The 25,175-nt window shown below is 44.4% G+C and overlaps 1 protein-coding gene across 1 annotated transcript in view; it reads left to right on the top strand.

Moving 5' to 3' along the window:
• Window positions 1–24,238, top strand: part of nkain2 (sodium/potassium transporting ATPase interacting 2) — a 232,033-nt gene extending 207,795 nt beyond the window's left edge. The window contains exons 2-3 of the mRNA XM_070884454.1: window positions 8,808–8,868; window positions 24,153–24,238. Coding sequence (XP_070740555.1) covers window positions 8,808–8,868; window positions 24,153–24,238 — 147 coding nt within the window. The remainder of the gene's footprint in view (window positions 1–8,807; window positions 8,869–24,152) is intronic.
• Window positions 24,239–25,175: the final 937 nt, after the last annotated feature.

Here is a 25,175-nt window from a genome sequence, read left to right as displayed (position 1 = left end):
GCCTTGGCGGCTCATCTGCAGCCGCTGAACCATTGCACGAATCACATAAATTGAAGATCGCATTAGTCAATTAGTCATGATAGTCATGGCTCCATTACCCTTTTACTTGTACCTCGTGGTATTAACTCTTCTCGTAATTCATATCCATTATTTTAAACACAGTAACCATTCAGCATTAAAATATTAACTCTTATCATAAATCCGAATTCCTACATTCACATGACTCATTTAGATTCGCTCTTGCCTTACAAAAGTCTCTTTGTGGGGATCGCCAATGGTGTAAGGCCCTTTGAAGACTCCCGGGTGCATTTCCCTTTTAAGATGCCATCTTGTGGTTCCCACGAGGCTTCTACTGGGTGCCGCCATTTTAGTTGCTCTGCTGACCTTTGTCTGCAGAGCTCTGTTGCCACGAGGCTCACCACCATCTTGAGCTCGCTGGCGAAGAAGGAACAGAAGGAACAAAGAAGAAAGAAAGAAGAAAAATGGCCCAGAGCAACTTATCTTGACTCTGGCAGAAGTGGCTCCCTGGACTCGATCAGTCATAGTCCTTGTGAGAGCGGCCACCGTAATTGCTGCCGCATCCACTGCTCTGGCTCACATTCTCCCAAGTCACACCAGCTGCCGCCGTAGCTTCCGCCGCCGCTGTAGCCTCCACTTCTATCGCTATCCCCGCAATTGCCGCCCCTCCTGCGGCCGCCGTAGCCGCTTCTCCTGCGGCCGCCATGGCCGCCACCACCGTAGCCATTACCGCCGCCCGACTTTTCCTCTGCGTGGGCCCCCGGATTTGTCGGCCATCGATGGACCTCCCGCTCATCGCCCCCAGCGCCCTGCCGGCCCGCACCACAGCAATCGGTCCGCACCTACTAGACTGCTCTTCCAGGGTCTGCTCATCTGTGGAGGCTGAGGCTGCAGGATTGCTTGAGGTCAGGAGTTCTGGGCTGCTGTCGCCTGTGTGGGGATTTAGGCTGCAGATGAACAGCTTCTTTCTCCTACAGCTCGGTCAGCGCTGCTCTTTGGGAACCCGGGGGACAGCGGTCTGTGGAGGAATGAGTATAAAAACCCTACTAATGGTGATGGCTTGCTGCAGGCTGACTGTAGGTTCAGTGGCTAGCAGCTTGTGAAGGAGACCCTCATGGCCAATCCCCATAACAAAAACGTCTCACAACGCCTCATCAAGCTGTGTGCCAAAGTCACACGGCGCCGCGAGTCTCCTGAGGTCCGCAGCATACTTGGTGACATCCTGGCCCTCAGAACTGCAGTGGTGGTAGAATTTGTGCCTGGTCGTGAGGATGCTCCCCTTCGGTTTCAGTTGGTCATGAATGAGTGCGATCAGCTCCTCATATGACTTGTCCCTGGCGCAATCGGGTGCCAGCAAATCCCAGACGAGACAGTAAACCTCATCGCCACAACTGGAAAGCAGTATCGCCTTACATAGAAACATAGAAAATAGGTGCAGGAGTAGGCCATTCGGCCCTTCAAGCCTGCACCGCCATTCAATGAGTTCATGGTTGAACATGCAACTTCAGTATCCCATTCCTGCTTTCTCGCTATACCCCTTGATCCCCCTAGCAGTAAGGACTACATCTAACTCCTTTTTGAATATATTTAGTGAATTGGCCTCAACAACTTCCTGTGGTAGAGAATTCCACAGGTTCACCACTCTCTGGGTGAAGAAGTTTCTCCTCATCTCCTAAATGGCTTACCCCTTATCCTTAGACTGTGACCCCTGGTTCTGGACTTCCCCAACATTGGGAACATTCTTCCTGCATCTAACCTGTCTAAACCTGTCAGAATTTTAAATGTTTCTATGAGATCCCCTCTCATTCTTCTGAACTCCAGTGAATACAAGCCCAGTTGATCCAATCTTTCCTGATATGTCAGTCCCGCCATCCCGGGAATCAGTCTGGTGAACCTTCGCTGCACTCCCTCAATAGCAAGAATGTCCTTCTTCAAGTTAGGAGACCAAAACTGTACACAATACTCCAGATGTGGCCTCACCAAGGCCCTGTACAACTGTAGTAACACCTCCCTGCCCCTGTACTCAAATCCCCTCGCTATGAAGGCCAACATGCCATTTGCTTTCTTAACCGCCTGCTGTACCTGCATGCCAACCTTCAATGACTGATGTACCATGACACCCAGGTCTCATTGCACCTCCCCTTCTCCTAATCTGTCACCATTCAGTTAATAGTTTGTCTCTCTGTTTTTACCAACAAAGTGGATAACCTCACATTTATCCACATTATACTTCATCTGCCATGCATTTGCCCACTCACCTAACCTATCCAAGTCACTCTGCAGCCTCATAGCATCCTCCTCGCAGCTCACACTGCCACCCAACTTAGTGTCATCCGCAAATTTGGAGATACTACATGTAATCCCCTCGTCTAAATCATTAATGTACAATGTAAACAGCTGGGGCCCCAGCACAGAACCTTGCGGTACCCCACTGGTCACTGCCTGCCATTCTGAAAAGTACACATTTACTCCCACTCTTTGCTTCATGTCTGCCAACCAGTTCTCAATCCACGTCAGCACACTACCCCCAATCCCATGTGCTTTAACTTTGCACATTAATCTCTTGTGTGGGACCTTGTCAAAAGCCTTCTGAAAGTCCAAATACACCACATCAACTGGTTCTCCCTTGTCCACTCTATTGGAAACATCCTCAAAAAATTCCAGAAGATTTGTTAAGCATGATTTCCCTTTCACAAGTTCATGCTGACTTGGACCTATCATGTCACCTCTTTCCAAATGCACTGCTATGACATCCTTAATAATTGATTGCATCATTTTACGCATCTCTCTCAGTGCGTCCGTGTTCCCCGTCAGGTCATTTGCTGTGAAGTAATACTCGAGCCTTTCCGTAAAGGCCTCCCAATCATTGCTCACCGTAAAATCTTTTAACGAGCCCAGAGTAGCCATGGTTGTGTGAAGTTTGTCCGTGTCCTTGTCACCAATGTGATGTATGTAGCACTCAAACCACTGACTCCACACGGTCTGGTGTTGTAGTAACTGCTGTGACCTTAGTCCTTTATTGTGTAACTCCAGAGTGCCTCTCGGGTGTGGTGGGCAATCTTTTATACTCTGACTTGCAGGTACTTTCAGGTCTCCCACCACAGCGCCCTCTGTGGCGCACCATTGTATTTATACATTTAATGTACTTGGACAATACATAACAATTGGCATACCCAAAACCAATTGGGGAGCAACACATATTTAATTGTACAAGATTTTCTTTCTCATATTACAGTTGAAATAATGTGGGTGCATTAATATTTCCAATTTTCTATTTCAAGCAGCTGGTGAAGCAGTAAACAGCCCAGAAGCACTAGCCCCAATTTTAATCCTCCACTTAATGAGAGTGAAGCTTGCGGGGGGTTAAAATCCATGACATGTGGCACTCATCTGATCCTTTCTAGTCTTGCAGCATTCGCCATTTTAACAGGTACCTTCCAGCCAGCCGGTGAGGTCCTCGCAACAAGCAGGCAGGAGACTCATTAAAATTTAATAGTTAAAAGTTGAGGTCTGATAATGTCATTCAGACCCCGACTATGTTTTAACTCAGGCTATCCAGTGCAGGCCTCACCAATTGTGAGGGAGCAGAAGGCCCAGAAAGGGGCCAAAAGGGTAACTGCTGTTTATGTTTTGAACGTTTTCTTGGGGGCCAGGAAGAGCAGGAGTGCTCTTAAAATGGTCCAGGCTTCACGTCGACCTGCCGGGTCGAGCTTGAGATCATCATTCTGGCCCGATACTCATTTCTTGCCCCACTTTAAAATTGAGACCACAGTCTAAACTATCAGTTAAATGAATAAACCTAAATCATAACTACAAAGTGTATATCTTTTACCAATATTTTAATTTTTTGATGGTTTTCATGAATTCTCCTCCAAGCCCTACAAATATCTTCCAGCCCACTACTGACCTGACTGAGCTGCTGGGAGGAAAGGACTACCTCAAACCCAAAAGGCTTATAGCCATACTCAACAGCCATGTATTCCTGCCACTACTCCCAGGAGAAGCATAGAGGTACTAACCCCTAGCTGCCAGCTATGGTTCAGTGGGAAAGTGCGATGGTAACAAATATTGATCATGGTTTGACATTTATATCGGGTTGAACTGTAGTATTGTTTGAGATTCTTCTTGCAAAGGTGTGTAAGCATGTTTCATTATGTGGCATGAATGTGATTTTTGTGAATTTCCTGTAAGATTGAAGGCATATTTGTGGAGGGTATTGGAAGATGTGGACGGGACTGTAATCACAGTGGACACATTTGCATATTCACAGAAGGTGTCCTCTATGAGAGCTTGCGAAATGGCTCTTGCAACTTGCTTTGGCTTCTGCTCTACAGCCTTTGTAGGCTCTTCCTGCTCACCTTGGTGTCCCCTGTGGGCCTTCCTCCTCTGGCACCCCTTTGCAGAGTGAAGTTATGCAGCATGTGGCAACAATACTTGAAACCTTACCGAGCTGTATTGCAGGATATCTCTAGATCTATCCAGGGACCTGACAGCACCACCTCATTATACTTGTGCTAAACTGGTCTTCTGGAATACCACAAAAGTGTTAAGTGCCGTGACTATAAAGGTTATCTTGACTGTTCTGGAGCCACTCTGAGGCTTGCCATTATGGAGCAAGTATTGGTGGGTCAGTGGATTGCTTTAAAATGATATCATCATGACAGCTGCCTGGGAAGTGAGCAATGATGAGCAAAATCAGGTGTTGATGGTTGCAAACGAGCTGAATATAGAGAGGGCCGAATCCTTTCCTATTCCTCCAGGTGGTGCAGGTGACTACATAGTCCCACTTGGGCAGAATCTATAATTCCCTAATCTTCGAGAATCCTGCCACACTAAAATTACAAAGCCCTTTCATGCTGCTGTCAGTTGTCCTTGGGGAAAGAAATTAACTGACTTGCTCAAGCAACAAAGTATTTACCTTACACATCTATGGATAGCTAACCCGTTGGTGATGTCCCCAGTGGCAGCCTGAAAAGATCCTTAAATGTAAGGTTAAGAATTACTATGCCCCTGACTGCCACTGGCATTCCTCAGTCACAGCATTCCTTAAAAACTGGAGTTTCTCAGGCACTGCTCCTATGATAAATAGAAGTATGTGCAGCTTTGCCTGTAGATTCTGGTGCGTTTAACACCTCGCATGCATTCTCATCAGCTTGGAATCCTTCCATTTGTTCTCCTTTTATTCCTCCAAAAAGAGGGGGGAATACTCTTGAAAAGCTAAACCACATCAGTAAAAGAAAAGGGCATACTTGGCCTGAAAAATGTTCAAAAATCTTATTTTACAGTTCTTTAAATGAACTTTGGCAAACCCATCAGTCCCTAACAACCCTAGGCACTCTTCTGTATAGACTGGTACATCACTCAGTGTAATGCACAAACATCAGATGTGTGTACAACTCATGTTCTGTGAATCGCCCGGTTCTACATCCTCAACAGAACTACCTATTACATAAGAAATAGGAACAGGAGTAGACCATACGGCTCCTCGAGCCTGCTCCACCATTCAATAAGATCATGACTGATCTGATCATGGACTCAGCTCCACTTCCCCGCCTGCTCCCCATAACGCCTTAAGCCCTTATCATTTAAGAAACTATCTATTTCTGTCTTAGATTTATTCAATGTCCCAGTTTCCACAGCTCTCTGAGGCAGCGAATTCCACAGATTTACAACCCTCTGAGAGAAGACATTTCTCCTCATCTCTGTTATTCTAAGATCATGCCCTCTAGTTCTAGTCTCTCCCATCAATGGAAACATCCTCTCTGTATCCACCTTGTCAAGCCCCCTCATAATCTAATACGTTTTGATAAGATCACCTCTCATTCTTCTGAATTCCAATGAGTAGAGGCCCAACCTACTCAACCTTTCCTCATAAGTCAACCCCCTCATCCCCGGAATCAACCTAGTGAACCTTCTCTGAACTGCCTCCAAAGCAAGTATATCCTTTCATAAATATGGAAACCAAAACTGCATGCAGTATTCCAGGTGTGGCCTCACCAATACCCTGTATAACTGTAGGATGACTTCCCTGCTTTTATACTCCATCCCCTTTGAAATAAAGGCCAAGATACCATTGGCTTTCCTGATCATTTGCTGTACCTGCATAGTATCCTTTTGTGTTTCATGCACAAGTATCCCCAGGTCCCGCTGTACTGCAGCACTTTGCAATCTTTCTCCATTTAAATAATAACTTGCAGATGAAAAAAATCTGAGCTGGTGTGTGGTAATGAGAAAGCAGGTAATATAGTGGGATGATATTGAGAAGGTTGCGCAGAGCAACATCTGGACAATAATCACAGAGAACTTTCTTCACAGGGTTCAGGTCAACAGAGAGCCAGATGCAGAGCTGTGCCGTCTGCTGGTAGGAAATCTGCAGCTAGAATTTGACATAGAACTGACACAGCCAGTGGCAGTACCAGTTATGTGTGGCCTTCCACTTGCCTCTACCTCTTTCCAGAAATGCTCCAATGCTGACATGCAGTGTTAAAGAAGACCCTTGTCTACTTCAGGTTGTTGTGTGCTGGGCTGCACTTTCACTTGCTGACAAACTCATGCCTAAAACTTGGACTTCTTTTTGGTACATTTTTCCTTCCCATCTTCAGCTTTGGTAAATGCTACTAATTGGTTCAGATGCTTTTTGAACCTTTGCAAAGATTTTTAGAATTTTTATCACCCTATTCTGATTGGAAAAAATCCTGAAAGACAGGATAAATCTACATTTTGAAAGGCAAGGATTAATTAGGGACACTCCCTTCTAATTGTCACATGCACAATCTTATGCTTTCACCACTAGTGTGTTTCCTGTGCATACCATGTCTGCACCTAAAGCAGTACTAATAAGCTGACTTTGTAAAATTACATGCAAATAGTACACTTCCATTTAAATCTGTCTAAAACTCACTTTGTAATCAAGTCTATACTGCACCCATATGGGAAAATTTAGCCTAATAAGTGATGTCTGCACACTTTGATGACTCATTTCACTTTCAATATTTTTTGTTATTTGGTGATGCTTACGTCACTTTGATTTATTATAGGTTTGTTGCTTTTCTTAAATGACAAATGGCTTATAGGTAGGTTGAACATGATGCAGAACAGAGATCTCCATGCTTTTTGTCTTTGTGGACTACTTAGGGGTGTATCGTCGAGCCTCGGGGAAAGCCTACAAAGATTAAATCAATGTTTCCATTAATTTGCATCTATCTCAAGCTACTGATACAAAGAGATTTCAATGTACTGATTTAGGAATTATCCTCCAATGAGGCAACAGCACTGAAAACAGTCTTTTCCAAACCTACAAGTCCACAATATGAAATAGGAGAAGCTTGTGAATTGAAATGAACACATATAGGACTGAGTTCCCTGGATCCTGAGGTCTGGACTGCCAGGTCTCGGGCATACCCTGGTGTGGATGATCTTCAAATGAGGATTGATTTCTGTATTTCAAAATACCTAAGTGTCTTCTCTTCTTAGGCTGTCCCTCGAACTGATGATGCCTTGCTTCCACGCCAAAAAGGGATGAGTTCAATGAGTTCACAGGTGTTTCAATGAAGGACCTAATATTCCAGGTCTGGAACTGCATATTGGAGGATGGAAGATGCCTGTGCGTGGATTTTTTTAATGTGTGGTGCACACCAGCTACCACATGGGCTTGACAGAGCTTGGTCTTGGTCCAGTGGCAATGGTTGACCAAGATGACTGGCGACCAACTCTGCTGCACGGACCTAGTGTGCGCACATATTGAAGTGTGGGCTGGCCCGTGCTGCCCCTGGACCCTCGCCTCCTCTGGGCCCCAAACTCACTCCTCTCCTGGGCCCCAAGCACATTCCTGTGCAATCTCTCGCTGTTCCTTTGCCCTGACCTTGCCGCTCCTGCTGTACCTGCCCATAATCCAATCACTGACCTGGGTTATGGTGACGTCCAATCCAGTCACCCTCGTCACAGCCATCACCCTCCCAGACGAGCTCTCGCTGCCCCCTGGAATGGCCATAAAAGGAGCGGCGATAAAAGGAGCAGTGAGCGGCGGCCTGGGGGCAGCATAGCAGTATACCACTCCAGGGAGCAATCTAAGTGTAATCAACCATTGGTGACGTGTGTTGATTTGTCACTAGGTCATGGAATAGTAGGATGCATATTATCTCCCAAACAATTTATTCCGTGACAGCAACAAATAAAGTTCAAGTGGAGGGAATGCAAACTGGAGGACACGTCAACCTGGGACTGATTTCACAAACCACATACCAGCAGATGATTACAGAATGTAATTTTTCATTTGTGATTCACTATTTGGTGAATTTATCATTTCACCTGGGTAATGGTGCAAGGAAGCATCATAGTGAGGCCTTACCGAATTGAGATATATTTTCTGATGGAGGAAGGGAGGATGAGAAGTCAAACAGAAAGTTGCCTCTGTCTCTGTTAAGGCTTCTCGTGACACAGACAAAGGCCTTACTTTGATTGCTTATAAATTTTAGTTATTTTCTTACCCTAAAATTAGCATTCCTTTGCCAACTTCCAATCGAGGCAAGCCTCTTTGGTCAGGGCAATATGCTGAACCCACCAAGAGAACCACTTTAATGATGGAGCAAAGGAACCACTGTAGTACTTCTCCATCCCTGCCCAAGAACCCAAGCAAAATTTTCAAAGCCTGAGTTCAAGATTTGAATTTACAGTCAGGTCTCCTGGCTGAGAGTTCAGTGCTTCAGTATTGTAACTGCCGAACTGTTTCCTTTCATTTTTTTTTAAAGCTTTTGCATTGGTAGGTAATTAATATTTTGTTTCTTTTCCAGCTTCTTGGGTTTGTCTATGCCTGTTACGTTATCAAAATTGTTGCTGAAGAAGAAGACAGCTGTAAGTACTTAAGATGGCAGAGATTCATCTCTCAGAAGGTTGTAAATCTGTGGAATTCGCTGCCTCAGAGAGCTGTGGAAGCTGGGACGTTGAATAAATTTAAGACAGAAATAGATAGTTTCTTAAACGATAAGGGAATAAGGGGTTATGGAGAGCAGGCAGGGAAGTGGACCTGAGTCCATGATCGGATCAGCCATGAACGTATTAAATGGCGGAGCAGGCTCAAGGGGCCGTATGGCTTTTTCCTGCTCCTATTTTTATGTTCTTATGCAGAAAATATTGTACTAAATCAGAAACTCTATATTTATGCATTTATAAATTAGATCAGCATTATTATGATACTAATGGATATTCCAGTATATATTTTATTCAAATAAGGGATGAGAGCAAATTTCAAGTCCTCTATTCCAACACAAATTACATTAGAATGTTCATTGTTCATTGGTAGATAGATCAAATTTTCAACAGTGATGTAAATGTCGAGCTGTCATATTTCAACTTGTTACGGAAAAATTAGCTTTTACCATACATTAAAATGCCCACTCTGTTGGCCAATTGGAATGCTTATTTGAATCAACCACATATTGATGTTAAATAATACTTCTAACAATCTAAATTTAAACCCAAAGATTTCTAACCGAAATGCATGCATATTGCTCTTTATCTAAGAATGCAAGGGTATATTGGTCTCAAGCATTTTGTGTTGAAGTACAGCATGACAATCTCTTAAAAACCATCACAAGAAGTGTTATCACTTTCTCTCTGACATTAAAAAGCAATCATTTGTTCAAAGTATCACTATATTCAATTTATGTGAACAAATGTATTTTGACAAGTGTTTATCGGGGTCAGAATAGTCTTCCATATATTTGGTGGAGTAATAAAAAGAGTGATGTGCAAACCGAATGTGTAATTTTGAAAATAGACCCATATGACATAATGATAAAATATAAAATACTTGGGTACAATGTTGACCAATGACATTATAATGTTAGCTTGAACCCTTAGTTTAGAACTGAAAACAATTCGAGGTGAGTTTAATTTGAGAACAAGACTAAAGTGTTAAGTGTGATATTAAAATTGCGAGGGATGTATGAATTCAAATAAAAAGATTATCACAGAAAATTTCTTCACGGCATTTCCCACTCCGCCACCAGAACTTCAGTGGAAATGCAAAACAAACAAATGGAATTACAGCTGCAGATTGGGAAATTACCCACTATGCTGCTGTAAGGGCACATGGGGTTGGGAATAAGGTATTAGCATGACTAAAGGATTGGTTAACTGACAGAAAACAGAGAGTAGGGATAAACAGGTCATTTTCAGATTGGCAGCTGTAACTAGTGGGGTGCCACAAGGATCAGTGCTTGGGTCTCAGCTATTTACAGTCCATATTAATGAAGGGACTGAGTGCAAAGCTAGGTGGAAAAGTAAAATGTGAGGAAGATGCAAAGAGCCTGCAAAGGGATATAGACAGGTTAAGTGAGTGGGCAAAAAGGTGGCAGATAGAGTATATTGTGGGGAAATGTGAAGTTATTCACTTTGGTAGGAAGAATAGAAAAACAGAATATTTTTTAAATGGTGAGAAACTATTTAAATGTTGGTGTTCAGAGAGATTTGGGTGTTCTAGTACAAGAAACACAGAGAGTTAGCATGCAGGTGCAGCAAGCAATTAGGAAGGCAAATGGCATTTTGGCCTTTATTGCCAGAGGGTTGGAGTACAAGAGTAATGTACAGGGCTCCGGTGAGACCATACGTGGAGTACTGTGCAGTTTTGGTCTCCTTAAGTAAGGAATGATACACTTGCCTTAGAGGCGGTGCAACAAAGGGTCACTAATGTTGTGCATGGAGAAAGAGTCAGACTGAACACTGTGAGCTCAAAGTAAAGTGTGACCTTAGTCTTTTATTGCAGGTCTCCAGAGTGCCTCTCCAACCTGTGAAGCCTTCTTAAATACCTGTGCTCCCAAGGGATTATGGGATCCTTTGGGATTCCAGGGGATGGGCCCTCTGGTGGTTGTACAGAGTAAATACAAGTCCACATATATAACAACACTCCCCACCCCAAACTCCCCAGCAAAGTCAATAGTGTAACTATTTACAATGTGAGTCGATCTGGGGCCCTTCTTGTCCTGGTTGATCGTCTCGGTGTGAAAGCTGGTGTTGTTGAATCATTTGTTGGGCCCTCGCTGGGCTGCTGAGCAGCTGGCCTTGCTGGGCTGCCTGGTGTGTTGGGCCCTGCAGGGCTGCTGTGGATGATGGGTTCTGCTTCGTGGTCAACCATGGTGCCGGTTGCCACTGGTGTGTATGTTGGGGGATCAAAAAAGGTAGGGTCAAGGTGGGTTGCTCAGGATAGTCCGTGAATCTGAGTTTGATTTGGTCCAGGTGTTTCTGGTGAATGAGTCCATTTGAAAGTTTGACTCGGAACACCCTGCTCCCCACTTTGGCCACGACAGTGCCAGGAAGCCACTTGGGACCTTGTCCATAATTTAATACAAATACAGGATTATTGATTTAAATCTCACGTGACACATTTGCTCTATCATGCTATGCACTTTGTGGAAACCGCCTGCTCTTTGTGGAAGCCGCCTGCTCTCTACCTATTCATGCAGATCAGGGTGAACTAACAAGAGCCTTGTCTTAAGTGCTCTTTTCATGAGCAGTTCAGCAGGTGGGATCCCAGTGAGTGAGCGGGGTCTGGTGCGGTAGCTAAGCAGGACTCGGGATAGGCGAGTCTGCAGTGAGCCTTCAGTTACCCTCTTCAAGCCTTGCTTGATGGTTTGCACTGTTCTCTCGGCCTGACCATTGGATGCTGGTTTAAACGGGGCAGATGTGACATGTTTGATCCCGTTACAGGTCATGAATTCTTTGAACTCAGCACTGGTAAAACATGGCCCGTTGTCGCTCACCAGGACATCGAGTAAGCCGTGAGTGGCAAACATGGCCCGCAGAATTTCAGTAGTGGCAGCAGACGTGCTAGCCGACATTATCTCACATTCAATCCACTTGGAGTTCGTGTCTACAACCACAAGGAACATTTTACCCAAGAACGGGCCTGCATAGTCGATGTGTACCCTAGACCAAGTTTGGTGGGCCAAGACCATAAACTTAGCGGTGCCTCCCTGGTTAACTGCGAGCATGTATTACATTTGTGAACGCAGGATTCTAAGTCCGCATCGTTACCGGGCCACCACATGTGGGATCTGGCTATCGCTTTCATCATTACGATGCCTGGGTGGGTACTGTGGAGGTCATTGATGAAGGTGTCTCTGCCCTTCTTGGGAACCTCTACTCGATTGCCTCACAGAAGGCAGTCTGCCTGTAAAGACATTTCATCTTTGCGCCGCTGGTACGGCTTTATCTCTTCCTGCATTTCCACTGGGACACTGAACCAGCTCCTGTGAAGCACACAGCTTTTGACTAGAGATAATAAGAGGTCCTGGCTTGTCCAGGTTTTGATCTGCCGGACTGTGACGGGTGATTGCTCACTCTCAAATGTTTCTATAACCATGGCTAGATCTGCGGGGCTGCGCCGTTTCCATCCCCGTGGTGAGCAATGGCAGCCTACAGAGAGCATCGGCGCAGCATTCTGTGCTTGGTCTGTGGTGGATGGCGTAGTTGTATGCAGACAACGCGAGCGCCCATCTCTGGATGCGAGCCGATGCGTTGGTATTTATACCTTTGCTCTCAGAAAACAGGGATATAAGTGGCTTATGGTCAGTTTCCAATTCGAATTTTAGCCCAAACAGGTATTGATGCATTTTCTTTACACCACAGACGCATGCTAACACTTCTATTTCAATCATGCTGTAGGCTCTCTCAGTCTTAGACAGACTCCTGGATGCATAAGCAACCGGTTGCAGTTTCTCGAAATCATTAGCTTGTTGCAATACACACCCGATGCCATATGATGACACATCACATGCTAGTACCAAACGCTTACATGGATCATACAACACAAGCAATTTGTTTGAGATTAACAATTTTCTCGCTTTTACAAAGGCATTTTCTTGGCTTTTGCCCCAAACCCATTCGCCCCCTTTTCGTAGTAAGACATGCAGTGGTTCTAGCAGTGTGCTGAGACCCAGTAAGAAGTTACCAAAGTAGTTCAGGAGTCCCAGAAACGACCACAGCTCCGTCACGTTCTGTGGCCTCGGTGCGTTCTCGATTGCCTCCGTCTTCGCGTTGGTGTGCCTGATGCCGTCCGCCGCAATCCTCCTTCCCAGGAACTCCACTTCAGGCGCCAGGAAAATGCACTTCGAGCATTTTAACCTGAGCCTCACACGGTTGAGTCGACTAAGAACCTCCTCCAGGTTCTGCAGGTGCTCAACTGTGTTCCAACCTGTGACCAACATGTCGTCCTGGAAGACCACGGTGTGCGGGACTGACTTCAGTAAACTTTCCATGTTTCTCTGAAATATTGCCGCCACTGATCGGATTCCAAACAGGCATCTGTTATAAACAAAAAGACCTTTGTGCGTGTTGATGCAGGTGAGAGCCTTCAATGATTCCTCCAGTTCCTGCGTCATGTGTGCTGAAGTTAGATCCAGCTTCGTGAACGTCTTTCCTCCTGCCAGCATTGCAAACAGGTCGCCAGCCTTTGGTAGTGGGTATTGATCCTGCAGGGAGAAACGATTGATAGTTACTTTGTAATCGCCACAGATTCTGACTGTGCCGTCTCCCTTGAGGACTGGGACAATAGGATTGGCCCACTCGCTGAACTCGATCGGTGAAATGATGCCCTCTCTTTGCAGCCAGTCTAGCTCGATCTCTAACCTTTCTCTCATCATGTATGTTACTGCTCTCGCCTTGTGATGAATGGGTCACGCCCCCGGAATTAGGTGGATCTGCACTTTTGCTCCTTGGAATGTCCCGCTGCCTGGTTCGAACAGCGAAGGAAATTTGTTTAAGACCTGCGCACACGAAGTGTCGCCAGCGGGCGATAGTGCTCGGACATTGTCCCTGTTCCAGCGTATCGTTCCCAGCCAGCTCCTGCCGAGCAGCGTGGGACCATCGCCCGGTACCACCCAGAGTGGTAGGTTGTGCACCGCTCCATCATAGGAGACCTTTACGGTAGCACTACCGATTACAGGAATCAGTTCTTTCGTGTAAGTTGTTAGTTTCATGCGAACTGGAGTTGAGGCTGGCCTTGAGGCCTTGTTGCACCACAACCTTTCAAAAATCTTTTTGCCCATGATGGGCTGGCTCGTACCTGTGTCCAGCTCCATTGACACCGGGAATCCATTTAGTTCAACATTCAGCATTATCGGGGGAAAATTCGTTGTGAATGTGTGCACCCCATGTACCTCTGCCTCCTCGATCCGAGGCTCTGGTTTGTCATGATCCTCCGTGGATCAGTCCTCCTCTGCAACATAGTGGTTTGCAGGTTTAACAGGCTTTGCAGCTCACTTGCACACTCGTTGGAGATGTCCCATTGTTCCACAGCCCTTGCAAACGTACTCTTTGAATCGGCATAAATGGAAATGATGATCACCCCCGCAGCGCCAACAAGGTGTTAATGGCCTTGCATTCATCACCCGTGATGGTTGAGTCATCTGCGCATGTGTAGCTGCAGGTATGTGTGAACTGCCCTGTACGTTACAATTCGAGAGCAACATCACTTTGTTCACAGTACTTGTATCAGCACCTGTGTGCAGAGAGATTTGCTTCGTATTGTCACTGGTGGCAATGAACGCCTGGGTTATCGCTATGGCCTTACTCAAGGTTTGGGTCTCTACAGTCAAAAGTTTGCGAAGTATGGTTTGGTGGCCAATGCCAAATACGAAAAAGTCTCTGAGCATGTGTTCCAAATGTCCTTCAAATTCACAATGCCCTGCAAGGCTTCTTAGCTCGACGACATAACTCGCCACTTCCTGGCTTTCAGACCTTTTGTAGGTGTAGAACCGGTACCTCGCCATCAGAATGCTTTCCTTCGGGTTCAAATGCTCTCGGACCAGTGTGCACAAATTGATGTATGATTTTTCCGTGGGTTTCGCTGGAGTGAGCAGATTCTTCATGAGCCATACGTTGGTGCCCCACAGATGGTGAGGAGGATTGCCCTTCGTTTGGCAGTGCTCTCTTCCCCATCTAGCTCGTTGGCCACAAAATATTGGTCGAGACGCTCCACAAAAGTTTCCCAATCATCTCCCTCCAAAAATGTCTCCAGGATGCCCACTGTTCTCTGCATCTTTGGGTTTGCTATCTGTATCTCATCGCCAGTTGTCGTGTATGGAGAAAGAGTCAGACTGAACACTGTGAGCTCAAAGTAAAGTATGACCTGAGTCTTTTATTGCAGTTCTCTAGAGTGCCTCTCCACCCTCTGAAGCCTCCTTAAATACCTGTACTCCCAAGGAATTATGGGATCCCTTGGGACTCCAGGGGATGAGCCCTCTGGTGGCTGTACAGAGTAAATACAAGTCCACATATATAACAACTAGATTGTTCCCTGGGATGAGAGGGTTGTCCTATGAGGAGAGAATGAGTAGATTGGGCCTATGCTCTCTGGAGTTTAGAAGAATGAGAGGTGATCATATAAGATTCTGATGGGTATTGACAGGGTCGATGCTGAAAGATTGTTTCCCCTGGCTGGAGAGTCTAGAACTAGGCAGTATAGTCTCAGGTTAAGGGGTTGGCCTTTTAAGACTGAGATGAGGAGGAATTTCATCACTTGCAATTCTTTGTCCCAAAGTGCTGTGGATGCTCAGTCGTTGAGTATATTCAAGGTTGAGATCGATAGATCTTTGGACTCCAGAGGAATTATGGGATACAGGGATCGGGCAAGAAATTCGAGTTGAGGTCGAAGATCAGCCATGATCTTAATGAATGGCAGAGCAGATTCGAGGGGCTGTATGGCCCAGTCCTGCTCCTATTTTTTATGTTCTTATGAAATTCCCAGCATAAAATTGGGGGAATTTTGCTTAAGTGCAGTATCACCACTAGAAGTGGGTTGGGGCAGGACTTCCACCATTGACAAGTCCTATCAACATGGCTCATGGCACCACTTCAACATCTGCAGTCTCCTGCTGAACAATGCTACAACATTAGCCGTGGGAGTACCCATGCCATCATTAAGCAGATCTTAAGAACTTAAGAACTTCACCCTGTGGAGATATCTCTAACTCACTATTATTCCCACCTGTTGTGCTGATCCCTGAGCTGCTGTGTGCTGAAGTTTGAGGGAGTGACAGTGCAAGCTGGCGCAACTCGACTTCTTCTGAAGGGCTCTATTCTCGAGGGGGACCGAGAAGTAGAAAAAAGAATGAATGAATGGCAAATATTGGTTTGATTTTGGAGCATCATATATGTCGGAGTGGCAAGGCATCAACAATTTGAGCAGCTCCCTGAAGGCGATGCACATCATAGACAAACAGAAGAGACCAGAACAAATCACAGAGCCTGCTGATCCACTACTCCCACCTCTCCATCCTCAACGCTGAAAGGGAGGCCTATGCTGTGAACATCGAGATCTCCCTGTTCCATTAAACTGAGGACCTGGATGTGAGCGGGTCCTATACATCTTTCTTTGCACTTTCTGGTATTGTATGTCAACTTGTCCTCCATAGAGAAGGGCACCTTAGTAATGAATAGTTACAAGTAAGACTTGAGATTTGTTGTGAGGCATGCTGATGTGTGATATTGAACAAGCAGTGGGCAGAATGAGAAGGTGTTACAAAGTTGGAATGCAACACGAGGGTGATATCTGATGGGAAGGACCAAGAAAAGAGTGCATAGTATTTCCAATGCAACCACGTGACTGCAATATGTTGCATGTATTTGCTGTGAAGGCAGAGCAGCTGCAGATAGCTCAGCTTTAAATAGGAGGAGGGAAGGCTTAGTTCCCATTGCAGGTACAGAGGATGATGAGAATACTTAGGGTGGTGTGGAGGGTATGTAATCTGGCAAGATGTGATGAAGAGAAGGAGTCATAACAAATAATAATTCCTACCTTGGCTTAATGTGTAAGATTGTTAAATTTCCTGCCATTGACCAGCTCTGAGATGTTCCTTCAGGCCTACCACAAGAACTGCCTGGAAATGTGAGTTTTCGTTGAGGGGAGCAGGACGGTAGCACGGCCCTCACTGTCTTCATTAAAGTCTCCAGGGTTGCATTTGAGAATCATGATGCCTTTCCTTGGGACTTGCTGATGCTTAATGTGACCTCACAGTATGGCAGTGTTAACCTGATGTCCTCGCTTTAAGAGATGCTGCCTCTTTTTATCATGCTGGGCCTGCCGGAAATCCCACCCGTGTCATTGGCGAACTGCCCATTAATGACAGAAAACTCATGGCGGCTTGCCTGTGTTAGGACAAAGAAGCCCAACCATCAAAAGTGTTAGAGCCTCTCACGATTTCTCCTGGACAAATGACAAGGTTGCCCCGCCCACCCAGCACCAATCCGATTACCTAAGTAACCCCCAGACTCCCCATGGGCAGTACCACAAGAGATTAACTAGTAAATAAATCTGACATTTAACTTTATCAAAGTTGTAAATACTTTCTTCTCCCAGTTTTCTACTTCTCAGGAAAGAACGATGTAAAATCTCAGCCCTATTCTCATTTAATACAGACTCAGTTTCTTAATTCATATTCTGCCCTGATTCCCTATCGTGCACACATCCCCTGAACCCCCAACCATTAATTTTAAGTGCAACATAGAACATAAATGATGTGCACAGTGGCCTTGGCTGAGTGAAAACAAAGCAGAATACTCGTTCACGGTGTGAGAGTCTCAGAATATATTTATCCCAAGACTTTTGTTAAGGCAAAGCACTATGGGGGAGAATTTTCATGAGGGTACTCCTACTCGCCTGCCGTTACTTCAGCAGAAGTCCCAAGGTAACACCCCAAAATGGCATAATCACCGCTTAATGGCATTTATCTGAGCTTTTGCAACAAAAGTTTGAAGCCTACTCAGCTTGAATTAGATTTGCACAGTCATTTTTGGACAGGTATCAACCAGTATTGTGCAGAAATATGTACTTAAGCCAAATAGATTACTGTACACATCGACGGTGACGTTGTACAATTAATTACAATTAATTGGAAGATAATTCTCTGTCGATGTAAGATTTTATTAAATAATTTCTTAACATGAAGTCGGATGTTCCTATCAGAATTTACCACATACAGCTGGAAATCTGTGTCCATTATCATAAGAAAATTAGTTTTGGTTTAAAGAGGGAATTTAGACTGAGCTTTGAGAAATTGAAGGCAGATAAAAGCTGGGTTGGTTGGAAAAGCCACTTGGCTGTTATAGATTTACATTTTCTTTGTTTGTACAATTAATTGCCAATGTTTTAAACTGAGAGCCTCAGCTTGTACATAGAACAAGTTTGACATGGGAGGAAAATTGGTTATGGATTGCTGCTTTCATAAATAATGAAAGTACTGCAGAAAGTGTTCTCAAGAGGCCAGAGTGTAGTCGTATGCAAAAACTAGCTGAGACGGAGGTGTTTTGATGGTTTTCTACATGTTCATTTTATTTCCTGTAGGGCTTGTCATGCTTGATTTTAGCACAGCTAAACAATACAGTTTAACTCTTTCGTTTACATCTCCTTTTCTGGGGAAAATCCTAGTGTACTCAGGAGGTGCCATTCAAAAAACTGCCAGCTTCACAAGAATAATATTTGCACAATTGAAAGTGATTTAATTAAAACCAACATATATTCTAATTCACTAAAACAATGCTGAAATTATTTTCATATTTTATTTAAATTCAATTTTATTTTGCAAAAAATGATAACACAATTTTTTGATCACTTCTGGGACTAACTTGTCGCCTTGAAGGATTCTCTTGCAAAGAAATCAGATCAGGTTTAACTGAGGATTTTTGCCCACATACCAATTTTGGTTATTCAGTTGGCCACTATGCTCAACATAATTACAATTTAAATTATATTCAAATAGAAATAGCCATATTTAAATCTGTGCAGGGGAGGAACAGCTGCAAGTTGCAGAAAATTGGTAATTTCTTGTAGTAAGGATTTTTAGAAAAATATTTAACTCTAAATGAAAATTACATCATGGCTGTTGTAATGGTCTTTCTGATGGCAGTAAATGAATCAGACTTTTTATATTGTGCTAGAAACATAGAAACATAGGGCCCAAGTTTCCACACGATAAAAAACGGGCGCCCCTCCGAGCTGGGCGCCCATTTTTCGCACCTAAAACGGCGCCTAAAAAAACCTTCGCGATTCTGGAGCATTCTGCAGCTCCTTGTCTGCCTGGCGCGGCGCCCAGGGGGGCGGAGCCTACACTCGCGCCGATTTTGTAAGTGGGAGGGGGCGGTTACTATTTAAATTAGTTTTTTTCCTGCCGGCAACGCTGCGCGTGCGCGTTGGAGCGTTCGCGCATGCTCAGTGTGAAAAAAACATTGGCACTCGGCCATTTTTGTAATTCTTTGTAGCTGTTTAATTTTTGAACATTTTTTTAATAAAAGCACATTGCCATCAGCACATCAGCACTTGCAGCCTTCTTACTGTCTCCTTCCCCCCCCCCCCCCCCCCGGCGGGAAGAACGGGCGCTTCCTCCCCCCCCCGCGGGAAAGAACGGGCGCATCCTCTCCCCTCCCCCCCCCCCGCGGGAAGAACGGGCGCCTCCCCTCCCCCCGAGGGAAGAACGGGCACCTCAGGCTGACTGCAGCATTCTCCCTGCCTGAAGCACTTTCACACAGGTAGGAAGATGGTTTATTTAATCTTTTCTTTGTTCATAAATGTTTATTCAGGTTGGATTTATTTGTATAATATTTGTAGAAGTATAAATAAGGATTTATTATAGAATTTAATGACTTCCCTTCCCCCCCCTCTCCCTCCCACCTCGTTCTGGACGCCTAATTTGTAACCTGCGCCTGATTTTTTAATGTGTAGAACAGGTTTTTTCAGTTCTACAAAAATCTTCACTTGCTCCATTCTAACTTAGTTTGGAGTATGTTTTCACTGTGGAAACTTTGAAATCAGGCATCAGTGGCCGGACACGCCCCCTTTTGAAGAAAAAATTCTGTTCCAAAGTAGAACTGTTCTACCTGACTAGAACTGCAGAAAAAAAAATGTGGAGAATTGCGATTTCTAAGATAGTCCGTTCTCCACCAGTTGCTCCTAAAAATCAGGCGCAAATCATGTGGAAACTTGGGCTCATAGAAACACAGAAAATAGGTGCAGGAGTAGGTCATTCGGCCCTTCGAGCCTGCACCACCATTCAATTTGATCATGGCTGTTCATTCACCTCAGTACCCCTTTCCTGCTTTCTCTCCATACCCCTTGATCCCTTGAGCCATAAGGGCCATATCCAACTCCATCTTAAATATATCTAACAAACTGGCATCAACAACTCTCTGCAGAAGAGAATTCCACAGGTTAACAACTCTCTGAGTGAAGAAGTTTCTCCTCATCTCGATCCTAAATGGCTTACTCCTTATCCTTAGACTGTGACCTCTGGTTCTGCACTCCCCCAACATTCTTCCTGCATCTAACCTGTCCAGTCCCGTCAAAATGTTATATGTTTCTATGAGATCCTCTTTCATTCTTGTAAACGCCAATGAATACAGGCCCAGTCGATCCAGTCTCTCCTCATATGTCAGTCCTGCCATCCCGGGCATCAGTATGGTGAACCTTCGCTCAAAAGCAAGCATGTCCTTCCTCAGATTAGGAAACCAAAACTGAACACAATATTCCAGGTGAGGCCTCGCCAAGGCCCTGCACAGCTGCAGCAAGATCTACCTGCTCCTATACTCAAATCCTCTAGCTATGAAGGCCAACATGCCATTTGCCTTCTTCACCGCCTGCTGCACCTGCATGCCAACCTTCAATGACTGATGTACCATGACACCCAGGTCTCGTTGCACCTCCCCTTTTCCTAATCTGCCACCATTCAGATAATATTCTGCCTTCATGTTTCTGCCCCCAAAGTGGATAACCTCACATTTATCCACATTACGCTGCATCTGCCGTGCATTTGCCCACTGTCCAAGTCACCCTGCAGCCTCTTAGCATCCTCCTCACAGCTCACATTGCAACCCAGCTTAGTGTCATCTGCAAACTTGGACATATTACTCTCAATTCCTTCATCTAAATCATTGATGTATATTGTAAAGAGCTGAGGTCCCAGCACTGAGCACTGCAGCACCCCACTAGTCACTGCCTGCCATTCTGAAAAGGACCCGTTTATCCTGACTCTCTGCTTCCTGTCTGCCAACCAGTTCTCTATCCACGTCAATACATTACCCTCAATACCATGTGCTTTAATTTTGCACACCAATCTCTTGTGTGGGACCTTGTCAAAAGCCTTTTGAAAGTCCAAATACACCACATCCACTGGTTCTCCCTTGTCCACTCTGCTAGTTACATTCTCAAAAAATTCTCGAAGATTTGTCAAGCATGATTTCCCTTTCATAAATCCATGCTGACTTGGACCGATCCTGTCACTGCTTTCCAAATGTGCTGCAATTTCATCTAGACACAGAGCAGAAAACTTTTCCTTGACCTTGTTATTTATACATAATTTTTTATGCTTGAAGCAATATTGCAAGCTACTCTGAACATATATTACGCTTAATTCTGATCATCACTGCTCTCCTTATTGAAAAATGGCACAGCGAAAGAAAACTGAAAAGAAATTAGACAAAAGTGCATGTACTAGTTTTCACCTGGGAAACATTTATTCTCCCATTTTTGAAAATTGTATCTCTGGTGTTCAAAAAAAAGATGATTTCTGCAATTGTTTACATAATATTGGATCATTATTGGTGAGACTTTTTATATTGAGTCAGAGGACCTGCTGCATTATAAAATAGTCCCACAAAGAGAAGAATCCTTTATGGTCTTAGAGAACAGAACACCAAAGAGGGGATTCATCCAAGGCAACAGTTAAGCAGATATATTAAATGGAAAAAATGATTATCAAATTATTTTTCTGATAGTTCCCCAGTCCATTCATATAGATTGAAGTTTGTGGTACATTTTCATCATAGACAGTCCCTCAAGACTTGCTTCCACTCTAAAAGTGAGTTCTTAGGTGACTGAACAGTCCAATAGGGAATTACAGTCTCTGTCACAGGTGGGACAGACAGTCGTTGAAGGAGAGGGTGGGTGGGGAGTATGGTTTGCCGCACGCTCCTTCTGCTGCCTGCGCTTACTTTCTGCATGCTCTCAGCAACAAGACTCGAGGTGCTCAGCGCTCTCACAGATGCTCTTCCTCCACTTAGGGTGGTATTTGGCCAGGGACTCCCAGGTGTTGGTGGGGATTTTGCATTTTATCAAGGAAGCTTTGAGGGTGTCCTTGAAACGTTTCCTCTGCCCACCTGGGGCTCACTTGCCATGTAGGAGTTCTGAGTAGAGCACTTGCTTTAGGAGTCTTATGTCAGGCATGCGAACAATGTGGCCCGCCCAACAGAGCTGGTCAAATGTGGTCACTGCTTCAATGCTGGGGGTGTTGGCCTGATCGAGAACACTAACGTTGGTGCGTCTGTCCTCCCAAGGGATTTGCAGGATCTTGCGGCACCATCTTTGGTGATATGCTTTAACTGATTGTTGGTTAAACCCTGTCACATCTCAACAACAACTTGCATTTCTGTAACACCTTTAACTTATCAAAAATATCCCAAGGTGCTTCACAGTTGGGAGAGCAGAAGTAGAAGGGGAATTAGAGGATGTGCCCTAAGGCACAAGAAAAGAGGTATGTTTTAAAGAGATTTTCGAAGGTAGTGAGAGATGTAGCAAGGCAGATACATTTAGGAAGCAAATTCCAGAGTGTGGGGCATGATGGCTCTGCCAACAACAGAAGCATGGATGGCGGGTGGGCGGGGGGATGCACAATAGAACCAGAGTCAGAAAACAGAGGGTGTGGGCAGAGATGTAAGGCTGGAAAATATATTGGGCTAATGAAATTCAAGAATTGACAGAGAATGTTCAATATAAACTCACAAAAATGATTGGAATAGATTTTCATCTTCACCCCCAGGGTTGGAATCTGGCAAAGTGGATTCTATGCCCGTTATAGAACCTGCCTCATTTTCATTCCATTGGAATTGGTGGGATGAAAATCAGGCAGGCGATCCGTTCCACCTTATTACAACCCAAGTGATGAAGACGGAAATCTCCCCCAGGGTATAGATTGGTTCTGCCGGTATCTCCAAAACTTGCATTTATATAGCCCCTTTAATGTAGTAAAATGTTCCAAGGTGCTTCACAGGAGCATTATCAAACATTCTTTGACAACGAGCCACATAAGCAGATATTAGGCAGGTGACCTTCTCCTTCTTCTTCTTAGGCAGTCCCTCGGAGACAAGGATGACCAACAGCTTGGTCAAAGAGGAAGATTTTAACAAGCATTTTAAAGAAGGAAAGAGAGGTTGAGAGGCAAAGAGGTTTAGGGATGGATTTCCAGAGCTGAAGGCACAGCTGCCAACGGTGGAGCAACTAAAACCGGGGATGCACAAGAGGCCAGAATTGGAGGAGCGCAGATATATCAGAGGGTTATAGGACTGAAGGATGTTAGAGAGATGGTTGGGGACAAGGCCATGGCGGGATTTGAAAACAAGGATGAACATTTTTTAATTGAGACGTTGCTCAACCGGGAGCCAATGTCGGTCAGCGAGCACATAGGTGATGGGTGAACGGGACTTGGTGCGATTTAGGATACGGGCAGCAGAGTTTTGGATGAGCTTAATTTATGAAGGATGGAAAGTGGGAGGCCAACCAGGAGAGCGTTGGAATAGTCAGGTCTAGAGGTAACAAAGGCTTGGATGAGGGTTTCAGCAACAGATGAGCTGAGGCAGGGGCGGAATCAGGCAATGTTACAGAGTTGGAAGTAGGCGGTCATAGTGAGGGCACGGATATGTGGTCGGAAGCTCATCTCGGGGGCAAATACAACACCAATGTTGCAAACAGTCTAGTTCAGCCTCAGACAGTTGCCATGGGAGAGATGCAGTCGGTGTCTTGGGAACGGAGTTTGTGGTGGGGACCAAAGACAATGGCTTCGGTCTTCCCAATATTTAGTTGGAAGAAATTTCTGCTCATCTGGTACTGGATGTCGGACAAGCAGTCTGACAATTTAGAGGCAGTGCAGTGGTCGAAAGAGGTGATGATGAGATAGAGCTGGATGTCATCAGCATACATGTGGAAACTCACATTGTGCTCTCAGATGATGTTGCCGAGGGGCAGCATGTAGATGAGAAACAGGAGATGAGAAACTTGCAATTATTCTATTACAGCATGAAGGACTTTATTTTTTTAACCATAAACAGGAATCAGTGCATCCGTTGGAATGTAATGACATTTCTGTTTTCCACAACAGTTGATTTCATAGGAGGATTTGACTCATACGGCTACCAGGGCCCACAAAAAACATCTCATTTACAATTGCAGCCCATGTACATGTAAGTAGATCTTTTAGCTTAATTTTCTTTGTAATTTAAAATTCCTACTTGCTTTCTTAATTGTTTTATTTGTAAAGGTGGTTTCAAACTGCTGCAATGCTCTGTTAAAGAGTTAGGAATTGTTCCTTTAAATTTCGGAGTGAATTTCCATGGGGGTTTGCCTAATCATCTGCCTTAATCTCAACAAAGGATCCACAGAAACCCCAGGGAATTGATGCCATTCATATTTACTTGTGTTATATATCCACAGCTTTTCATTGTTTGTAACCACTCCTAGAAATGCATCGACAAAAAGTAGTAACTATGCCAGAATGGCTGTAATTATACTCTGCCAATTACCTTTCACCGGTTAGTTTATTTATTTTCCTGTGGGGTAATAAAATAATATGTAGCAACTTTCAATATTTGCAAACATATGGCTTGCTTACAAATGAAATGAAATCAAATTCCAATTCAGAGCACACAGTATCCACCTTCATATAACTTTAAGGAGTTTCTGTGTGTGTTGTTTCAACAAAGTCATTAAGCTATTTAAAATAAGCAAACTTAACATGAACACGGTTATACAGTGTACACCAAAAACAATGCATTGAGAAATTCCGACACTTAAAATCCTTGAAAAACAACAATTCATTTCTGAGAAATGGAGTATGGTATTGGCATTTACAACGTACGATTTTCAGGAGAGGTTTTACCCCCTCTATTAATAGAACAAGGTACTAAAAGTGCTGCAAGAAATATGCTAATGATTTACTATTGATTTCTCTGCAAACAGCACATTTTTAGGTCTTGCACGATTTTGCACTTCTTATTGCTAACTCAATGCTCGACAGTTTTGAAGTGGTAACCTTACAAAAGCATACCTTGAAACAATAGTTCCTTTGAAAACATTGTTTGATAACCTGTTCTGTTATTAAAGCTCCTCAGACAATGATGGGGTG

Source organism: Pristiophorus japonicus, chromosome 7 (genome assembly GCF_044704955.1).
Source record: "Pristiophorus japonicus isolate sPriJap1 chromosome 7, sPriJap1.hap1, whole genome shotgun sequence".
Lineage (NCBI taxonomy): Eukaryota > Metazoa > Chordata > Chondrichthyes > Pristiophoridae > Pristiophorus > Pristiophorus japonicus.
The sequence above is the reverse complement of the archived record's forward strand: the minus strand, read 5'-3'. Positions and strand labels throughout refer to the sequence as shown.